This window comes from Dipteris shenzhenensis, chromosome 3 (assembly GCF_047967505.1).
Source record: "Dipteris shenzhenensis isolate YYH24624 ecotype China chromosome 3, Dip_SZ_1.0, whole genome shotgun sequence".
NCBI lineage: Eukaryota > Viridiplantae > Streptophyta > Polypodiopsida > Gleicheniales > Dipteridaceae > Dipteris > Dipteris shenzhenensis.
The window spans coordinates 15,675,705-15,696,931 of NC_141598.1; the positions used below are offsets into that span (position 1 = coordinate 15,675,705).

The 21,227-nt window shown below is 44.3% G+C and overlaps 1 protein-coding gene across 4 annotated transcripts in view; it reads right to left on the minus strand.

Moving 5' to 3' along the window:
• The window catches only part of SIEL (ARM repeat superfamily protein), a 51,918-nt gene that overhangs the window by 13,443 nt on the left and 17,248 nt on the right, over positions 1-21,227 (minus strand). For all 4 annotated transcript variants that reach the window (XM_087398887.1, XM_087398880.1, XM_087398872.1 and 1 more), the window contains exons 3-4: positions 13,697-13,972; positions 3,554-3,745 (exon numbers count right to left, since the gene is read on the minus strand). In XM_087398887.1, the coding sequence (XP_087255013.1) occupies positions 3,554-3,745; positions 13,697-13,972 (468 nt within the window). The remainder of the gene's footprint in view (positions 1-3,553; positions 3,746-13,696; positions 13,973-21,227) is intronic.

The window sequence follows — 21,227 nt, forward strand, 5'->3', positions numbered from 1 at the left end:
CATGGATACCTTGGGCGTCGATGACACACAGGGTGATGAGAGCGTTTTGGTAAGCATCCTTGTGTTGTGCGACGGTGGTTATCATGATTGGTATCATTATGCAAAGTAATTGGGGGAAAACAAGAGTATGTTTTGATGTGTGTTTCTTCCATGATCTGGCCTTAGAAAAGAGCAGAGGCTACAGAAGCTATGCACTGGATAAACCAACCACGCAGCCCTCTATGCCTTTTTTTAATTTCAGTTTGTTTTGCTTTTGGAATTGCAGTTATTTTGGGTTGCAGATATTTCGTTAGAATAGGAAAAAGGCACTACCTGTGGTGAGCTTATAGCTTTGCAGTTGGGTCTTGGAAATTGTGTGTAATTAGATTATATATGTATAATAGTGAATTTTGGATCTGTATAGAAGTGATATGATGGGTACCAATGACGAAAAAATTCATAACTCAAGAAATACAATTCCAATGAGCATGGTTCAAAGGCAAATATTTTTTATTCACATGCAAAAACAACAATCTGATGCCAAAGCTGGGAATTCCGATTAATTCATATATGCCCAACGAAGACGCGCACCGACATAAGAACACACAGGCCAGAACTTGAAAATTCAACGAACTGAAGACAAAAAGGCAGTAGATACGGTGCACTCGGATGCCAAAAAACACTCATGTCCCAAAAAAGTAGCCTACAGCGATCAAAGGAATCACAGGGCATGCAAACCTCGCATATCAACCGGGCAAAACATCGCCCACAAAACCTAGCCAATGTGAATCCCTTTGCTGGCACGAGACATCAAAGGTATGTAGTCAGTGAGATGAGGTGGAGCGTCACTGTCACTTTCACTAGGAGTCTGCTCGACCATCGGCCCCTTCCCCAGGCGGCGCCAAGGGCTAGAAGCACACTGTGGGAATAGCTAGATGCCAGAACATGGAGTATCTGCAGCGGCCTGGATGCCTGAACTTGAGTGCTCATAGTGTCATCAACGCCAATGGTGTCATCACTACCAAGGTCCGGACTAGGTACATCAATGGCCCAATCCGCGCGAACATGGACAATCTTGTCGAGCTAACATCGAAGTACCTCGGAGCGGGGCGCGGTGGATAGCAAATGTGTAGGTCTGAACGGGGCTCGGTGCGAACTGCATCAGTCGAGAAAAAGATATTGCTGACATCCGTGGCAGTGATCGAGGAAAGTGAAACCATCGCACGCCATAGCGCGATAGAATGTGAGTACTCCATGTCCCTACCCTAGTGTGGAGTGACCCATAATGCAGACGGGTAGTACTTGCCATCATGTAAAATCTTGACAAGACACTTATCCAACGTTGCTCCAAGCCTAGATCCCATTTTGTACTTCCAGTACATGAACGCCCTCTCGAAAATATTCAAACTAGTCAAGCAAACGCGGCTCCCCACATATCGGATGTAAAGGTCCACGCCGGTCTACAGGTGTCGGCACTAATATTCTTCCAGATGGTCTAGAAGTCTGGCTGCTCATAATCTTCATGGAGATTCTTATGCTTCAACACATGATCAAGCCTCCAACCGGACGCCAACCTATGTGTCTTTGGATAAGCTGATTCACTCCTTGGATGCTTTTGGCAGCAATCCAGCAAACCATTTGCAGATGCAGGTGAAATAATATGCCCCCTCCCCCCTCTCAACGGAGCAAAGACTGGCAAGACAAGACTCAGACAAAAATCGCTGCACACCACGCAAGACACGAAGGTCAATATCAGACCAATGGACTCCTACTGAGACACAACTCATAAACCTTGGATGTGTCTATCTTGGCGGCAAAGACTAGCTTCTTGGGCCTTCTTATTGGTCTTTTAACGCTGCTCGAAGAAAACCAAAAACAGAAAAACAAAAACAAACAAATGACAACCCATTTCCACACAACAACTACTAGAACAAAATAGCAAGGAGTTGTTTGTGCCAATATATTTTTGTTTATCTATAGCATTTGGGAGAGTGTCAAGGCCACTCGTAGGTTGTTGCACGACTTGATCAACTAGCGGCAATACGCTTTAGTGAACTCCCATTGGTTGTTGAGGTGAGCCGGACTCCATTGAAGGTTTCTAGCAGCACGGTTGTGATGGGAGTAAGCTTTTTGACTCAAATACTTGAGCTTGCCCTTGTGGGCCTTGGCATTGTAGAGCAAAACTAGGTTGCCTTCATTGATTTCTTTGCCATTGAGGTTTCTCTCAAACCATGCCTTCCTCTATTTTTTTGTTGTCATGGTAGCCATTGGGAGTCACGCCTTCTCAATCATGTTTGTTATTAATGTACCTTAGGTTGCAATGAATTTTGAGTCAAGAATTGTGCTATCACTATAGAGGCTCCACTAAGATATAGCTGCTACCTTGTACGCCCACTTGATAATAACGATTTTTGCTTCTTTTTTAGGGAGAATACCCTTCGCTTCTGTCATTATTGTGCCAACAACTAACTTGCTCCAAGAAGAATCATGAAGACAACCATGACTTATGTTTCAATAGCAATGCCCTACACACACTTATTTGACGGGCTAGAAGTGCCCCACCACCATCCCACATGTAGGCACATAGAATGAAGCTCGATAGAATAACATAGCCAAGGAATAAAACCCCCTACACCTCAATAGGCAATTTGCATGTAGGTGCAAGGCAATGACCGTACGACAACAAAGTTCAAAGCATGGTACAATGCTAAAGGGGACCAACCAATGAGGTTAGAAGGTTCTTTATCCCTTCTTTCACAAGGATTCATAATGGTGTACCTCCACAAATGTCCTCGAGGACTTGAATGCCCAAGCAAGAGGCATACAAATATACACTAATTCAAGGCATAACGAATAACAATACGTTTTGTTGCAAAAATGAAGCAAAATTTTCCACAAAATTACTTTTGAAAGGGGAAAAACCATCACTTATTCCAACTTTTATATGAGCATAGTCACTAGGACAAGTAAATCAACTAAATTAACTTTGCAATGCATTTCAAATGTTAAGCCACATCGTAATCTTCTCAATTATAACTACTCTCACAACACTTCTATGAAAACCTGGGACTCTTTGTTAAAGAATGAGATCCCACCAGAGGGTATCCCGCACCAAAAGATTGATAGTTGAGCCCATAAATTACACGCAGAAGTGTTTCACTATGGAATCAAGCTTCATCAACATGTGTTCACTTCACAACCATTCATGTGTGTGCAAGCCAGCAAATAGAGTGTGCACGTGGAGGGTTTCCAATAAAAATGCCAAATCCCTCTTAACCAAAACTTACAAGAGTTAAAAGATTTTAAGATGTTTCAAGCTTCTTATGAAAGCCTACATTTAGGTGCAAAAGTCACATTAGATACGAATTAGTATCTAAATAATTTTAAAATACAATTTGCAACTCTTTGGTTCCTTTCTAAAATGACCCTTTACATGACTCAACTCAAAGGAATGACACAGAAAGAAGCATTTTTCAAATGAAAATATGTATGAAGATAAAGAGCCACAAATATAGACAAATCAAGTTAAATCGTATAGAGTGGGATAGAAGTACAGTGTCTTAATTCATCATACCGTGTGAAGATGGTTGTCTTTGACCATAATGCCCCATTCATGTGCCACATGATACAATGCAAGTATAGAGCTTGAGCGCACATGTTTAGAATCATCATTCAGCATATCCACCAGAAGCTCTAGAATGTTTTCCCGAACCCTTGGTGAGCAATCACAAAGCTTTGCAAGAGCTCGCACAGTCAATTCTCGAACCTGCTTTGTCAAATTAGTAGAGTTCTCTCTCTCTCTCTCTCTCTCTCTCTCTCTCTCTCAACCCAGGAGAGGAAACGACCATGGGAAGATATGATACAATTTGTAAAAGATCTCTACCAAGCTGTATGGCACTGTTATTGAACAAAAAATCTGCAGACGGGAGGAGGCACAAGGAATCAAGGCACCATCCTAGGCAAGATTTTGTCCCAAGCACTCAACAGTGGATCATTTAGTCACCATAAGAGCAGCATCGGAGGGAGCCAAGCATAAGAAATGAGCCGTCTACTGTTGTTTTGTAGACTTCAAGAAAGCCTTCGATACAGTTTCACGTAAAAAGCTATGGGAAAGATTGGAAAGGCTCCAAGTCCCTTGAACTCAAAGAGGCCACATACCGACTATACAAGAGACTATTAGCCTAGTTAGCCCAGCCACTAGTAGATGGATCCTGCCCCAGAGGAAAAGGTCATCATATGTAGCGACATAGGGGTCAAGCAAGGTTGTCCCCTCTCGCCTACTCTTTTGGGTCTTTTCATTGCTGAATTAGAAGACTCAATGAGAATACACAGCGAAGGATTCCAAGTTGCAGTGTGTCCCTGCTATTCCTCATCTATGCAGATGATGTCGTCTTCTTCGCAAAATGCTTGAATGCACTTGGCAATTTTTGCAGAAACTTAGGCATGCAGGTCAACATTTCCAAGACAAAAGTAATGGTGATTGGGACTTGACATAAACAGATGGATTTCACTTTTGAAGAGGAGCCTCTGGACACAATCATCACATACAAATACTTAAGGCTGGAACTTGAAGATAACTACAAGTGTTATGCATGCGTGGAAAAGAGAATTCTGAGAGGGCTGAAAGCTCTATACAGCTTCCAAAATAAGTGCAAGAAGGCACACCTATGGAACTGGGAAATGAGTTTCTGTATACAATGCTTGTGCAGAAGTGATTCTCACTAGGTGTTGAGCATGGGCACTCGGGCTCTCTACAACTTATTGGAGAAGAATAGAAGCATTACATAAACGATTATCATAGAGGAACTAGGGATTAAGATACAAAGAGCCTACCCTATCCTACTGGCTAAGACTGGTATGATATGTCTCGAAGGGAAAGCATTGTGCCAATACGTAGTCTACCTCAAGTATAGTACCTCTCTAAGGGGAAGCATTATGCCACTAGATGGTCTACCTCAACAAGACTGAGAAGATGAATGCATGCAAGATACCATACAAAGTAATGGAAGCTACACAGACTACTGGATGGCATCGAGAGGAATGCAATGGATGGAATTTTGGGGCATAACAGCTGTTGATATACCACAAGATACATGTGAAATCAGAAAGTTAGTAACATAGAAAATGCTATAGAAGCTATGGCAAGACTCCCGGCGGGGGGGGGGGGGGGGAATCAGTTTTGCAAACTCCAATGAACAGATATGAAATTCAAAAATACCTCAGGAAGATATATCAATGTTCAAGTTGTCGCTGCTGGAAGCACTCGTGATGTGGCTGCTTACAATTCTGAGTATGACGTACAGCTTGTGTGCAGATGCAATAGTGACTGACTGGAAGTCATGATAGGGACTTTGATCGTTGAGGTTTCATGAATGTATAGGTGGAGGGGATGACTCGATGGATTAGCATTCTTGGGGGTTCTTTGTGCATGAGGATTCCGTACAAGAAGCATAAGTACGAGCTGTTTATCATATACAAGCTGCTGGAAGGAGGTGTTGTAGATACATCATGTGTGGTTGATCTATCGTACAAAGAACGACTGTGTGTATGAACAACTCTTGGTTGACACAGAGCTACAACAAGTCAAAGCCTTCTTTCCCCTCTTTCAAAGAGTCTGGGTGTTCCAGTGTGTGTGTTCTAGTCAGATTGTGTGGGAGATTGACTTGTTATTTGTGTGCTCTGGATATCTGTTCTAGAACCTGGTTCATAAGCTCATCATCTACGAGCCCACATTGCAGCTGATCCCTATGAAGTCTCAGCTATCTAACGTGGTGAAGTACATAATTCCTAGTTGTCTTTCCTTTTTTTTCTTTATCAACGGGCACATGGACTGTGTTGAAGGCTTTGCGAAAATCCACAAAGCAACAATATACTCTCTCCTTCCGTGCCCCAGCCTCCTCTATAACACTCCTGAGTGTGAGTACATGATCCATGGTCTCGTGGTCTCGACGGAAACCTGCTTGTCCCGCTGCCCTAAGTCACTGCATCTCTGCGAACCTGCCGCCTTATGTGTCAAGTATTGGTGCATAGATCTTGGACATAACATGCCCAATCATAATGGTCCTGTAGTTTCCCGGGCTCATGGGGTTCCCTGCCTTGTGGGTGGGTGTGATAGTGTTGAGGGTCCAGGTCATAGTCACATGAAAACGCGTTTCGTCCTGTCGAAACAGGACGAAACGTTTCGTGCCGAAACGTTTCGAAACAATACGAAACGCTCCCAACGAAACGCGTGTTTCGCCCAAATCTCAAAATGGCGATTTCGCCCGTTTTAGTTCAAAATATTTACGTTTTATGTGATGTAATCATGTATCATGTTACAGATTGAGCACATCACAGCTTGATAGGTTGGTCTATGTAAATGCCAACCTTCGTCTCTTGGAGCGGTTCAAAGACAAAGAAAGTACCAGTGGGGCTGAAGGGGCTGAAGTGTAACATTGGAAGGTGAAAGGGTTGATCCTGAAGTTCTAAGAAAGCTTGAGCAAGGCTTGGCTCGAGGGGAGAATATTGATATATCATTCATCCAAAGGCGCAGCGATGAGGATATAGCATATGATTTCCTTCGAGAGGATGAGGCACGCTTTCGACGTGTCACGAGGCGGGTTGGTTGGTAGCATCATATGAAGTGTGGACATATGTGTGCCAGACCTGTGTGTCAGTTAGGGGTGATGGGGGCTTCCGCTCAAGGAACTTCTACCAAAAATCCTTGGAGTTGTTACTAAACAGTGCGTTTAGTAGCTCCTCCTCATTTCAGCAGATAAACGCTTGCTTCTTGCGGTGTACTAGACAGCGGTACTCGCGCACCATGTCTGGTTCACTAGGAAGGTTATATTTGGCCTCGAGTCGGAGTTATCAGCGTATGGCCTTACACTCCTCATCGTACCAACTATTGCAAGGTGTGGAGCCAAGAGACGGTGGTCAAGTGGAGCATGTGGTGTAAGGAAAAGCTCGGAGAGCAGCCTCGTGTAGTGAGCGACTAATCAAGGCAACACAGTGTGAGCAGCGTGTAAAGTCGTGCAGAGTAGGCAGATGCGAGGTCATGATTGAAGTGTATGTCGTGATAGGTGGTGTGTGAGATCGGTGCAGTGGAAGGTGTCGCGAGACGGGGGGGTGGAAATGCTGAAGAAGAGGTAGGAATGATCTGCCCCTGGGAGCGGTGGTAAGACTGAGAAGTCAGTGCTATGTGACATGAAGGCAGGGGATCCCATGATGTAAGCAACTACACTAGAGGACCCCCCATGTGGAAAACAAGTGAAACCACCTGAGGAGGGCCATAGCTCGAGACCATTGTAAACGATGAGGTCATGCATCCTACCCATATCCAAAAGCGTATGTCCGTATGATGTGACCGGTCCACGTCTGTCAGCAGATATGCATGTCATCCCTGCCTCATCCAGATCACTATTCAGTAGTAGTGTGGCATCATTGTGAAAGTCCAAGAGTGGTGCCTGTTGGGTGCTCGTCCTTGTGTTGAAGTCCCCAACTAGAAGGACCTCCCCGCCGCCTGAGAAGTCTAGGATATCTCGGAATATAGGTGCGCATGGTGACGTCTCGCCCTCCTCGCATATGTCCCTAGCGAAATATGATGTCTCAGGTGAGAAGTAGCACACTGATATGAAGAGAGAGATAGATTATCTGAGAGAGAGAGAGAGAGCTGTGAGAAATGGATGGCGCAAAATAAGAAAAGAAAGAGGTTTCACTAGCCCAAAAAGCCATGAAGCAATTTTTTGTCATAACATATTCACCCCTCTTAGCAGAGCAGCTGCATGAGCTAAAGTTACCACAAAAGGCCCATCAAACTACATTAAAAACTAAAGGTGGAAGTTGCGTCCAATGTAAAAGAACTCATCTAGAGAATCAAGGCCCCACCAGTCCCCCACACGCATGCTGGCAGCCAAGAACGATAGTAGAAACCCGCATAGAAACACTGCCAAATAGTGCATCAATCCATGCCTCACAATGCCTTCCCCAACCAGGCCAAGGCATAGGCCAAAAACACTGCCACAACCAAGAGAAGCTGTCCCATCCCCAAGCAAGAGCCTTCTTCTCTATCTCAATACTAACATTAAATTGTGAAGAGCTCATACTCGCATGACTATGCAAAGCACCCAACTAATCAACAAATGTACCACCTACCACGAAACCATGAAACTCCACTGAACATCAGGCATCACAACTATACCATGAGGCTTGCTCATCTTCCAAAACTAAGCCATAGCCTTTGAGGTCAACTCCACCAACATAGATCCCTCCAACTCAACCAGCCATCATCTATAATCGAAGATACCTCAACATGCTCTGCTGTCTCAACCTATAAGCTGCAATACCCTCACACACATCACTTGAGTCGTCGACAAATTCCAGGAGCAAACGAGCATCCTCCCCATCTGAAGAATGCTCACAAAAAACACCTGAAAGGCACCCACCCTCAAGCACTATGCATCATGTCTCGAATGAGAACTTCACCCTCACTCACATCCTTTGTCAAAGCATCCAAGACATTCAACATCCTCATCATGCATACCTAGCGTGCCCTCCTGGACACTCATCATCTCCTTCAATTCCTCACATACAAGTACATCATCAACCTCCTTTTCCTCCACCACTAAAAGTGAAGCCAACACAGCATCAACACATTCTGCCACAAAAGATAGATTTGCAAATCCTGCGTTCTCGCCTTACCATATTACTCAGCCACATTTTGCAACTTCCGTTCTTACTTTTCAGCAAAGAACACTTGCTTCATCAAAAGACACCTTCCCCCTCTTCAAAACATACCTTTGCAATGGTAACAATGCATCCACAAAGCACTTCACTTTAAAATGTTCCATCATCCCGAACAAGAAGCACATCTGAATACTTTGCCCACAATTCTTTGAACCTCAGCATTCTCCCCTCCCGGCTGCTTCAATCTGTTACAATATAACTAAAGGAGATTCTCATAGCTTAAATTGCTCAACCAAGGCACTAGACAAGGCACCCCAACTGCTCCTAACTATCAGAGGCAAAGACCTGTACCAAGTAAGTGCATTGCCCTCAAGAAAATCACCCAAAATATTAGCCCACTCTACCTTGGACCTCTTGTACGAGACACATGCACATCGGAAAACGGTCCAACAGTGGCAACTCCATCACAGGCAAGCCACAAACTAGCACCCAGCAAACACTAACTGAATCCCAAACTATCCACGTCCTCACTATAGCCTTTCCATCAATTCATGTAGGCATATGTAGGCATCAAATCACCATCTACACACCTCTTAAAACAGAAACAACCTTGAGGACCTCTGCAAAATAGTCAAATACAGCAACTTTGTAATGGTTCACTGAACAAGCAATATCCGTTTCAAACAAAATACCTACATGTGACAGTAGGCCAATCATTGTTCACACTTTGGGCACAGACTTGCATCAAAATCCATGGAAGAACCTGCTCATGAGCCTGCAGCATGCAGTCAAACTGTTGACTATGCAATGCTTTTTAGTTCAAGTAACGCACCACATCAGTGTCTCTGACTATCTCATGCAGCAGTGGCCATATTACAGCACACATTTGGGCATAGAGATGTCCATCTAGATGACAACCATCTAAAACCAACCAAGGAAATTGCTGCCATTCTGATCTACTTGCCCAATGGACAAACCTACTCCATCTATAATGTCTTGTTGCTGAAGATGGACAGTGATCGATTCTCGAATCCTTAAATATATCGGTCAGCAGTTCACAAGCTGATCTACTTAATGGCATGTACATTGTTAGAAATGAAATCCCTACGGAGGGTGTCCTGCAGCGGAAGACTAATAGAGCGTCCCCAAGAATTACACGCGGAAGTGTTTCACTACAGAATCAAACCTTCTTTACTTGTGTGTACTCACAACCATAAGTGTGTGTGCAAGCCAGTAAATAGATAGAGATCCAAAAGAGATATAGCACCAACAAAAGTATATCTCCATCCAAAAATGGATACAATAAACAAGGCCTGAGTCCCACCAAACCGTGGTCCTCAGTCCTTACCAAAAGCTGTACTACTATCACCTTGGCCCTTGCTCCTTTGAGCTTATGTTGACTCTCCGTCCCGTGATCCCTCCATCTTACTGCCCAGGTAGTCAGGCTAGGGGGGCAGCTTCTCCAAGCTTAGTCTGCAGTCCTCCAGCCCACTTTTCTCCTCCTGGATGTAGGCCCAAAAGTGGGTGATCTGCTGCTCCTTGCTGGTCTCTGAAGGGTGCGTGCTCCAAGTGATACTTATGGATGGAAGCCCCAAGGGCCCCCTTTCATTGAGCTGATTGCCCCCCTTGTGGACCGACCCAATGGGGGTCTACTGGCCGACCCAGCAGCCCCTATGGGCCAGCTTGCAGCCCTAACCAGCCGACCACCAGGTCCGCCTGGTTGGCTGCCCTTTTCTCCTGCTTGCTGGCCCACCCTGGCCACGTGGCCACCAGTCTTTAGCCCTGGCTTTGCTCCAGCCCTGATCAGGGCTCTTTCCTGCCCCCAATCCTTGCCCGAATAGCTTTAATTGCAGCGCCTTCTTCCTGCCCTGGATCTGCCTCTGTCCCGGTCCCTTCCAGGCCCCAGAACAGCCTCGACCAGGTCCGTACAGGCTCACGCAGACACCCATACCCATGCTGACATCAGCACCACATCATTGCCTTTTTTCCTTGCTGGAGACACTGTGCAATTCCGCCCTCTCCATCCCTGGACAGCCTCTGGACCTTGCTGCCTCAGATCTGCCCACCTGGAGATGCCCTCTTTGCCAGGTACACTCCTCTCTTTCCCGTTCACATGGCAGCCTGTTGCCCATGTGGCAGCCCCAAAACCCTCGCTTTTGTACTATGGTCCACCCCCCGATGCACTCCTCATTTGGGGGCTCACAGGTGTGACCAACCCTAATCCAACATACACGACCTGACATATGCTATGCAATTAGTCTTGTACCGTCTTTCCACCACTGGAAAGAAGCAAAGCGCATGTTTAGGTAACTCAGTGAGACAGCAACTCGTAAACAAGGAGATCAAGGAAAGCCAATACCTAGAGCTACAGCTGGTTGTGTTCTGTGATCTGGATTGGGGACGTGACTCCAATTGAAATTCGATCTTTGGACACACTTTCATGCTGACTTTGTCCTGTGTATCCTGGTCCACAGGCAACCCTGGCCTTGTCTATAGCAAGGGTGAGTATATTTCCATTATTTATTGTGCATATGAAGCCATTTCAAAACTAAGATGGTTGTTGGAGGATGGTTATTCGAGGATGTCCTACAATGATCTTTTGCAAGAATTAGAGTACCATTGCATTGGCCAAGAATCCAAAAGATCATGACAACAAAGCATATTAGCATCTGGTACCACTACATTCGACACCAGGTGGAGTTATGGACTGTCTTTCTTTGACCCTGTAACGGACTTATTTTCCAAATCCTTGCTTCATCAGGAGTTTGAGAAATTCAGAAACTATCTTGTCTTTCTGAAGTCAAGACCATCCAATGACGGGGAAAGGTGATGTATAGGTCATTGGTTCATCAAGATCCATGTAACCTATGGTGTGTGCATATGTTTGTACACATGGGGCAGCATTCGGAGAATAGGATATATATCTGGATGAATCCAAGGACATGCCTAAACTCATGCTCTAAAAACAAAACAAACAGTACTATTTTGACCTCATGACAGTCACTCAAAATCATGCATAGCAGGGACTAGCTACTAGGAAGCCCTACCTAGATTGTCAAATCCAAATGGACAGTGAACACTATGGTATAAACATTTGCTCTTACACATATCACACACCCACGAGCATCAACTAGACTTAGGTCTTCATATCAGCTTCTGTCAACACTGTGGAGGTGAAGGGGAACCTCAGCCGTAACAAAGGTTAGGACCACAGGAAACCTTATGGGACTTAAGATAGTGTGTGATTAGTCTTTATGGTCTTGGGGTGGCAACCCTGTTTAGGATTATGTATATAATGTATCGTGTTCTTTGTAGATGTGAAGAAGGTGTACATTTTTTATGTGTCCATCTCCCTCTGCTTGATTTGTATTGCTGCCCACATTTCAGTAGGCCCATATTAAAGCAACAATTGGCCGCCTATGCACGGAGCATAATTTGTACCAATTCAGTTCACATTGCGAAGTATGATTTGATTCGTCTTTCTTGCTGTGCAAATTCTAGATCTTAGGCTTCTTCGTTCTCATACTTGTGTCCATGTTGGAATGAGATCCCTTAAGCTGCAGCCCGCCATATACAATTGCCCCATGCAATCTTTACAATGTACAAGAGATGTATCCTTGTGGTTAGGATGGAAGCTAGGCGAGCTATGTAAAGCTACACTTTTTAGAAGTCAATTTTTTGAAGTAGTGGACACTGGAGGGTTTAGCTTAAGTGCTATTAATATATAGCTTCCATAGATTTTCTAGATCACGGGATTCTCCTAAAGATGCTCCAAATATAGTATAGGTGTATCTAGGCTATATTGAAATGGAGAAATATACCTAGAACATTCCCAAACTCATCCTCTAAAAACACAACATAGTGCAGTTTCAATCTCACGATAGTCACTCATAAGATTGAAAACCATAAACTCCATCACGCATAGCAGGGACTAGCTACTATGACATCCCCACTAACGTCATCAATGCCCCACACTGGGTGTAGACCATAGTATAAAAGTATGCTCTCACACATACAAATCCACATACCCACACATACTTGAGCATCCATTTATACAAAGTCTTCGTACTGAGTTTCTGTCGGCACTCCGGAGGTGAAGGGCAAACTCAGCCATGACGAAAGCTAACACTAAAGGAGAAGGCTAATCAAAAAGTAGCCCAAATCTCTTCATTCAAGCTACAACTGCTTGTGAAGTCTAAACGATTTCATTTTAGTCTCTCCCAAACGAGCATCTAAATCTAAATCTAGCTGATAGGGCAACGCACTATTTAAGATAGAAAGAATTATCGAATTATATTGAAATGGAGAAAGCCCACCTCGAGAAGCAATTCATCAAGAGGCAAAAACAAATTAACAATCCAAAATCTCCACCCATCAACTAATGATTAGACAAGGATGAGATTACCTAGGGCATCTTGGCTGCTATATCATGTCTTGCTCTGTTAGCATGCTGTATGCCGATAGATCAAGATCTCAAAAGATACAGTCATGTAGAAGTCCACGAGGGCAAGCCAAGTGCAAGCCATTTATATGGCAGGTTCCTAGCTGACTCTATTGGGAAAAAGTTGGCCCTGGTAGCTCTAAGTCAGCCCTTCCTAATCGGCCTGTAGTTGGCAAGTTGCAACTTTCCACCATTTGAGTTCCCGTTTTATGTGGCATGCCTAGGAGTCAAAAAGGAGGAACCCCTCCCAGAATTAAGGGCACAAAGATCCTCAAAATAAGCACATTTAGACGAAATTGAAGGAAATATGTATATAGTTTGTATCCCCCTTTTATGAGGCCTATCTAAAGTCAATAAGGAGGAACCTGTTCCAAATTTAGGGGCAAAAGAAGCATCACATTAAAAATGTTTAGACGTAGTTAAAGAAATCAGATACAATCAAATGCATGTTTAGAAGCCAATGTATTCATCATTGCTAGCAAGGCAATCACACAAATAGAACCCTTCTTATCTATCATTAGGTTTCAATCTAGAATAACACATGACTCCACTTACAAAATTGTGAGGCAATAAAGAGAATAACAGCTTAACTAACAATGCATTATTCCACACCTCAAGGAATTCATCTTCAACGCCATGCACAAAGGCTCCCATAACCAATTTGTCAAGGATGCTTAGACCCTCCTCGAACTTTGAAATATCAACGTCGCTTTTTGGAATTGTGATGACTGACGATGCTGACAAATCTTTCTCCTTGGCAGCAAGTCCCAAAGGCTTCTTACTAAGTGCTTGAAGAAGTAAATCTTCTCTCACATTGGTCATTTTGACAAGTGTCTTGCATGCTTCAATCCTGACGGAAATATCCATATCTATCATCATTCTACAGACCTGAAAGACAACTCCAATTAAATCACAAAATCAAAAAGCAAGCATGCCCAATATCGCCTTTGTGAATTCATGACCTCTTTGACATTTCAATAGTAGCTTTTATGTTATGAAAAAAAATCATACACATACCACATAACATTAAGGGTCCGTATGCCCTCTACGTCTCATTTGTAGTTAAAGGCCAAAGACATATATACCTTGGGACTCTCTGACAATTTTGATTTATCAAGAGATAGTTAGGCTACTAGACCCTTGTGTTTTTCATGGACTCTCTCTCTCTCTCTCTCTCTCTCTCTCTCTCTCCCAGGTTTGTGTTAGTCTCTATTTTTTATGGAGATACGACGACATAGAGAGACCTTGTTGCACTAAACCAAACAGCAAGAGGAGACACTACCACGTGAGACTCAAATAGATCGAGCCTGCGACATGTCACAGATTCCTACACATTTGAGTCTACCCTCGGACATGGCTAAGTAGAGGAGGGAGATAGATGATATGAGAGCTCCGTGGGTCAGTGGGATGAGATGACAATGAGGAGAGATGCAGCCAGAGATGCAGGCTCCACCTGGCTACTTTGCGACAGGCCAGCCCCCCCGCTTGGCCACTCCACCTTGTCACTTTGCCCCTGCCTGGCTACTCCACCCCTGCCTAGCCTCATACCACCTACTAGGACATACACTTTGATCACAATCTCTCACCCACTTACTCTACTCGCTCAACTCGTCCACCACCTCTTGGGATCGTCCCTTGGAATAGTTGGTATGATGATCAGTGTAAGGCTTTGCCCCGTCAATTCAAATTCAAGACCGAACATATCGAATCGAAGACGAAGCGTGAGTATCATCGATTGGTTCACAAGGAGAAACATGCGTTTGTTAGCCGGAGTGAGGTGTTACTAAATGTTATGTTTAGTAACAACTCTAAAGATTGACAAAAATCCCTTGAGAGATGGTCCCCTTCACCTCTCACAGATACTCAGGTTTGGCACGCTTATGCTCACACATTGTATGACATTCTGAACCAGCCTGTTCCTCACCTCTCACACTCACCTCACCCCACATCTTGGAGTCTCTTCAATAAGGGAGGTATTAAGGACGTTGCACATGGGATTAACATCCCTCAAGATGACGTAGATTGCCATGGCTGACATTATCCTCCTCTATGGCCTTAGTAGCTTAGGGTGACCACTGATGCTGGATTGCACGCATAGGCACGTGGTTTGAGGAATTGGGGTTTCACATGGATAGACTCCCCCCTTCCAGTTTAGCCTTGACATGCCGTTTCTCCCACTTCTGTATCATGAGGTTAACCAAGTCATACGTAAGGACCTCTTGCAGCTACATGCATTCCGGACCTGGTTAGAATTGAATGAACTCCCGGTGAAGCTTAGCTTCTACAGAAATCACTGCCTATGTATTTCTGATGAGGGTTTTATCTATCCTCTTGGATATATTGGGATTCACCTCCCCCATTGATTGAGGATTTCTATTGGGCAGTTTCGGGTTTCTTTACATCGACTTCGCATTGAGAGTGGGCGAGCGGAGGGACTACCCAATGAGAGGCTCATATGCACTCTACGTGAGCTACAGGAGATTGAGCCAGAGGAGCATTTCATCTTCAAGTGTCCAGTATATTACGAGGCCGCTTTTACTACCTCTTCAGAGACAACTTTGGGCTACTCTCCCACTTTCTTGCCTTTCAAGACCAGAGGTGTTTGCCCTCTTTCATCCATGAGGCACTTAGACATCGAGAGTGCTTAATCATAGCATAGAGGCAAAGACAAGATGCACTAGCAGACTCTTCTCAAAGCATGATCATTGAGTTTTTTCAACTAGACCACACAGGTTATTACCACGCAGGCCTAGGCATAAGCGAGATCCGGAGCCAACGTCTCGATAGAACTGACAGAGGATGGACACACAAATTGCACTTGGAGACCTCCCTTCCATGTTCAGGGTTGGGTTCTGGTCGACTTGGGTCGTCGTAGCCCTAGTTCGACGAAGAACCTCTACAAAGAGACCCCATTGAGATAGTCAACATCACTCTATCTTTGACTAAATACTACCAGTGTCCCACAGGGCGCTGGGTCCTCCATGATATTGTGTTGGATTCTGCTTTGTACTCTGATGACATATGATGATAGAGGTGGTGGGAAGGGTCATATAGATATGGACATTACGTTATGACTCGGTATTGAGGTTCTTGTGATTATGTAGCTTGTAGCATGTAGTATGGGTGATGATGCTTGTTTAGTAGCTTCACCCTTCACCTTGTTTGTACTTTGTTTCTCACAGTCTCATAGACCCATCGGTCTTCTGAAGGCTTTGATAAACCATCTTTCTTTTTTTCTTTGTTTCTTTCTAGTATCTATGTTTGCCGGATCGTCTCTCTTTGTGGTGGGAGGCGTGGTCTTCGTGATCTGTATCTGGTGGGCCATGTCAAGATTGATGCCTCTGATTAGGCGATTCCCTCCAAGTAGAGCTCTAATGGGTTGAACCTCCATCTTGCATGGGCTGACCCGTGGCGGAGCAGCTGGCTGGCTTGAGACGGAGGGGGCAAGGTGGCAGAAGGGGCTAGGCCCGAGCAGAGGAGGTGGGTAGGGTGGCTAGGCGGCAAGCAATAGGGAGGGGTGAATAGCAAGCAGCGAGCAAGGAGGGGTGCGTAGCAAGCAACAAGGGGGGAGACATTGATGAGAGAGATTTTCGCAGCTTACAAGAGAGCCATCATGACACCTGGTTATGCATTTTGATTCTAAGGCTGACTACTAGCTTTATCTTTTGAGCTTTGAGTTTAGTTTAGTATAGTATGTGGCAAAGGGCCTTAGCAAGCCCTCTGCTTCCAGCCCATAGTGGCTTGTATGCTACTCTGTGATTGTACTTTGTCTCACACGCCCGCGAGGCCTTCCGAAGACGGTAATCTCTCTCTCTCTCTCTCTCTCTCTCTCTCTCTCTCTGCATTTTGCATTGGTGTGGATGCTCGTTTAGTAGCTCCACCACCACAGCTCGTTTGTACCAAGATTTTCACAGTCTCATAGACCCATCGGTCTTCCGAAGACTTTCATAAACTCTCTCTCTCTCTCTCTCTCTCTCTCTCTCTCTCTCTCTCCCCCCCCCCCCGATTTGGCACTGGCTCAGTCCCTATTTGAGACTGCACCACTGCATGAAGTACCCATCTGGAACTATTTCAGTCCCAATTTGAGACTGCGCCACTGCCACTATCAATCTGCAGGACTGCAAGACACAAAGCAACCAGATTCAGATCCAGCTTCGTCTAACCAGCTCCAGCTTCGCCCAGGCCTCCAAAACTGCCATGGGACAGACATTAGCACCAAGCAAGTCAAGAAAAGAGTCGCAGGTCACCTACAGATGCACCATTGATCAGGTTACAGAGACTCGCAAGAATACAATCTCAAGAACACCCATGCTGCTCTCAGGGGGGCTGATTGTACTAATATGAACAGTAATCAACCTGTGAGAACAGCTTTTGCTGCTCCCTTCTCATAAGCAGAAAGAAATTGGAAAATATGCTGTACAATGTGATGCCATTTGAACTGCAGGCACCCACCTAAGACAATAATGCATTGATCAGAGAGGTAGAAAAGCTGAAACCGGTCTCTAATCACTCCGAGGGCAGTGGAACTAAACCTTTCATCACTTCAGCACTTATTTACAGCTCACAAAAGCATATATCACAACCATTAACCATTGCATGATCACCATTTGGCATTTAAGCATTTGTTCACAAACAAAACCACTGAAAAAGGGATGGAGGCTAGAATGCCCCTGCTCAACAAACATACACAAGTGCACCCGATTGGCCCCAAACACCGTGGCGCCCCTTTCGGTATTTCTTTATATTTCACAGTGAAATGATTACAAGTTGCATTTGGGAGACCTTCCCTGCAACTGAGCACGCAGCCCCAATTCACTGAGCCTTCGCAAGGCTTTCAAGCATAGAACACCATCACATAAGTACACTTAACCCATAGGCTCAACCCAAAGGCATTCTCTTTTCCGAGTGCAATTCCATTGGCTGTCCAGATGCAATCACACTGCACCCCAGCTGCACTCTCTTTGAATGGTTTCCAGATGGCATTCACAAAGCTTTTCAAAGCTCCAAAATAAAATCAGCAAAGTACCCAACCAAAGAATGACTCATGTAGCACTGCTTGGGCACCTGTGAACCAAGAAAGAGGCGGCACACGAGGCCAACCAATAGCTTATGGCAAAAAGAAATTACAACAGCAAAATCACAACTCACCAAGCCCTGAAAACTCGAACCAAGCCCTCAATTGCCAAGAGGACATAGTAGCCAATGCCCAATTGCATTCTCAGCCAAAGAGGAGTGCAAAGGCATGAAGAAAGAGCATTTACAAGAGCCGACCAACAAGAATTCCACTGAAAAATGCAAAAAAAAACACTTCTGTTACGAAGAAGTGGGAGTTCTTGGGCTCAAAAGAAGCGTGCTTCAGAGAGGAATGCATTGAGAAGGTTTTGAAGAAGTTTCATCGCTGGAAAGTCCTCCAAAATTGAGAAAAACCAGTCAACCAGCGTGTGGGACCACTCGAAATTCAACAGAAAGCTGTAGCTTTGCAAGAGGAGAGGCTCAGGAGGCTGTAGAAGCAAAAAGGTCTAGAAAAAGCCACTTTAACAAATTCGACCAGCAAAAGAAGTGCTTAGCTCTGCCCGTTCTACCAAATGCACAAAGGAAAAAGCATATCATTGCGAAGGGGACGCAGAGGGGAAGTCGAGGAATCCAAACGGAAGTCGAGGAATCCAAATGGGTGAGGAGTTATAAAGAAAAACGAAATTCAACTGAAGAAGGCTAAAAAACCAGTCCAAAATCTTAACAAAGGGAGAAGATGAGAGAGCAAACCACACATGTGAAGTTTAGAAGGCCCAGGAAGGTCCAAGAATGGCAAAGGAAGGCACTAGAGCCACCTGGAACTCTAGGGGGCCCACTAAAGGTACATGGCTCTCTAGGGGGCTCATTAAAAATGCAACATCATCATTTCCCAACAACCACTCTTTTAGTTCCTTGGAATGCCTTTGGGCCTAGGGATTAATTACGCTTATGTGCTAGGTACCATGCCGTGTTTAATTACACATTATTAAGCCCACGCTTGGACTTTTAAAACCAAAGTTGTCACGGTCTTGTAGTACATTAAAGTACTTAGAATTTCACGCCCCCGTGACATACCCCTCTTGAAACAGCAAACCACAGTTTGCTGCTCCAAAACACAGGAGCGAGCATGAAATATAGCATGAAAGAGTATATAAGAAAGCCGCAACTATAGTATATAGAGACAGTGAAAATATGGCTAGGAGAGGCATGCATCCATCCATAGACACTGCTCAAAATCTATGTGATCCTCAGCGATCAATAGTCAAGATGCATCAATATCATGAAGTCTCACAGCAAAAATACTGTCAGCTCAGTATCTCGGATGAAACATACAGTGTCATCAAGCGACCTCATGAAATCACGGTAAGCCTGTCTGTACTGAGGGAGTGTAGGTGCTACCCCCCTCTCGAACACCAAGTAATGCTCCAGACACTCGCTATGCTGAACTACCTGTAGGAGCCTAGACCGCAGTCGGCTCTAACTGGAAAGCATCAAGGTAAAACTGCAATATTCCAGGTGAATCTGCCAGTTCACCTTCCTCCATCCATTTTGCATCAAATGATAGGTAATTTTGAAATTTTACCAAGTAGCGACGAATAACTTTACCCTTGAGCTTTCTATCTCTGTGTGCTAGAATCTGCTCTGAGACCAGAAGTTCATCATGTTCTTCCACTTCAGGCTGTACCTCATCAGGTAAATCCTCAGAAACATCTCCATGATATTGCTTTAACAAGCTCACATGAAAGGCATTATGTATCTTCCAATGCGGAGGCAACTTCAGCCTATAAGCTACCTCGTTTATCTTTTCAAAAACCTGGAAAGGACCATAGTAACGCATGTTCAGCTTTGTGTACAACCTTTCCTTGCCTTCCTTATTTTTCAACCTTGCCTTTTGAAAACCCAGCAAAACCCAATCACCTTCTGAAAACCCCAGCAAAACCCAATCACCTCCTGTGAATACCAATTCCCTGCGGTGCTTATCTGCTACTCTTTTCTGCTTGTCCTGACTTCTTTGCAAGGCATATTTGATCTCCTTGTAAGCCTCTTCAAGGCTTTCCACAAAACGATCGGCTTCGAAGATTTTCTCTTTTGTATGCAACATAGTCACAAGAAACGTTTCGTCCGTTTCGTTGTTTCGAGGTTTCGACAGGTTTTGTTTCGTTTCGTTTCGAATCATCGGACGAAACGGATAGGTTTCGAAATGATACTTGATATATACAAGGATAGGGGCAGATAAGACATGTTATATTCAAGTTTAGAGTGAACAAAGAGAAATACAAGTGTCAAGTGACAAGTCCTTAGTCAAGACACCCAGTGTCTAGCCTCTAGGTAATCCAAAACACAAACACATTCAGGAATCAGAATTCAAGTCTCCTTTCTCAAGTTTCAAATTTAGACCAATTAATATTTATGGAGTCAAAACTTAAAAGCATATTGACATTGGACATTGGATTCTAGCATCTAGACTCTAGAGATATGAACATCATTGATTCATTGAAATTTGAATCTAGATATATGAGTCATTACTTTCCAAAATGTCAAGTAAATATAAGTTCCCAAAATAGACATATGAAATAATAAGTTCCCAAAGTGACGAGTTGTAAGCTCAAACTTCAAAGTTCCAAAAATGAGTAGCATGAGTGATAACAAATCATAATTTGAAACTACTCAGTGCTCACTACTCTCTCTACCAAGTTCACTATCACTATCTGCATCTTCATCTGTGGATTCTGTGCCATCGGAACTCTCTTCCTCCTCTACCCTTGCTACCATCTCCTCAAAGGAATCACTACTATGACCACTAGTAGCAAGGGTACGACCACGATCTCGTCAGCGTCTATAACAGCGTGGTGAAGATGAAGTGCCAATGCTTGCAATCAAGGGTGGTGCACTAGTAGATGCTTGTGCAATAACCCTTGATTGCGAACGTGTGACACGTCGAAAGCGTGCCTCATCCTCTCGAAGGAAATCATATGCTATATCCTCATCGCTGCGCCTTTGGATGAATGATATATCAATATTCTCCCCTCGAGCCAAGCCTTGCTCAAGCTTTCTTAGAACTTCAGGATCAACCTCTTTCACCTTCCAATGTAACACTTCAGCCCCTTCAGCCCCACTGGTACTTTCTTTG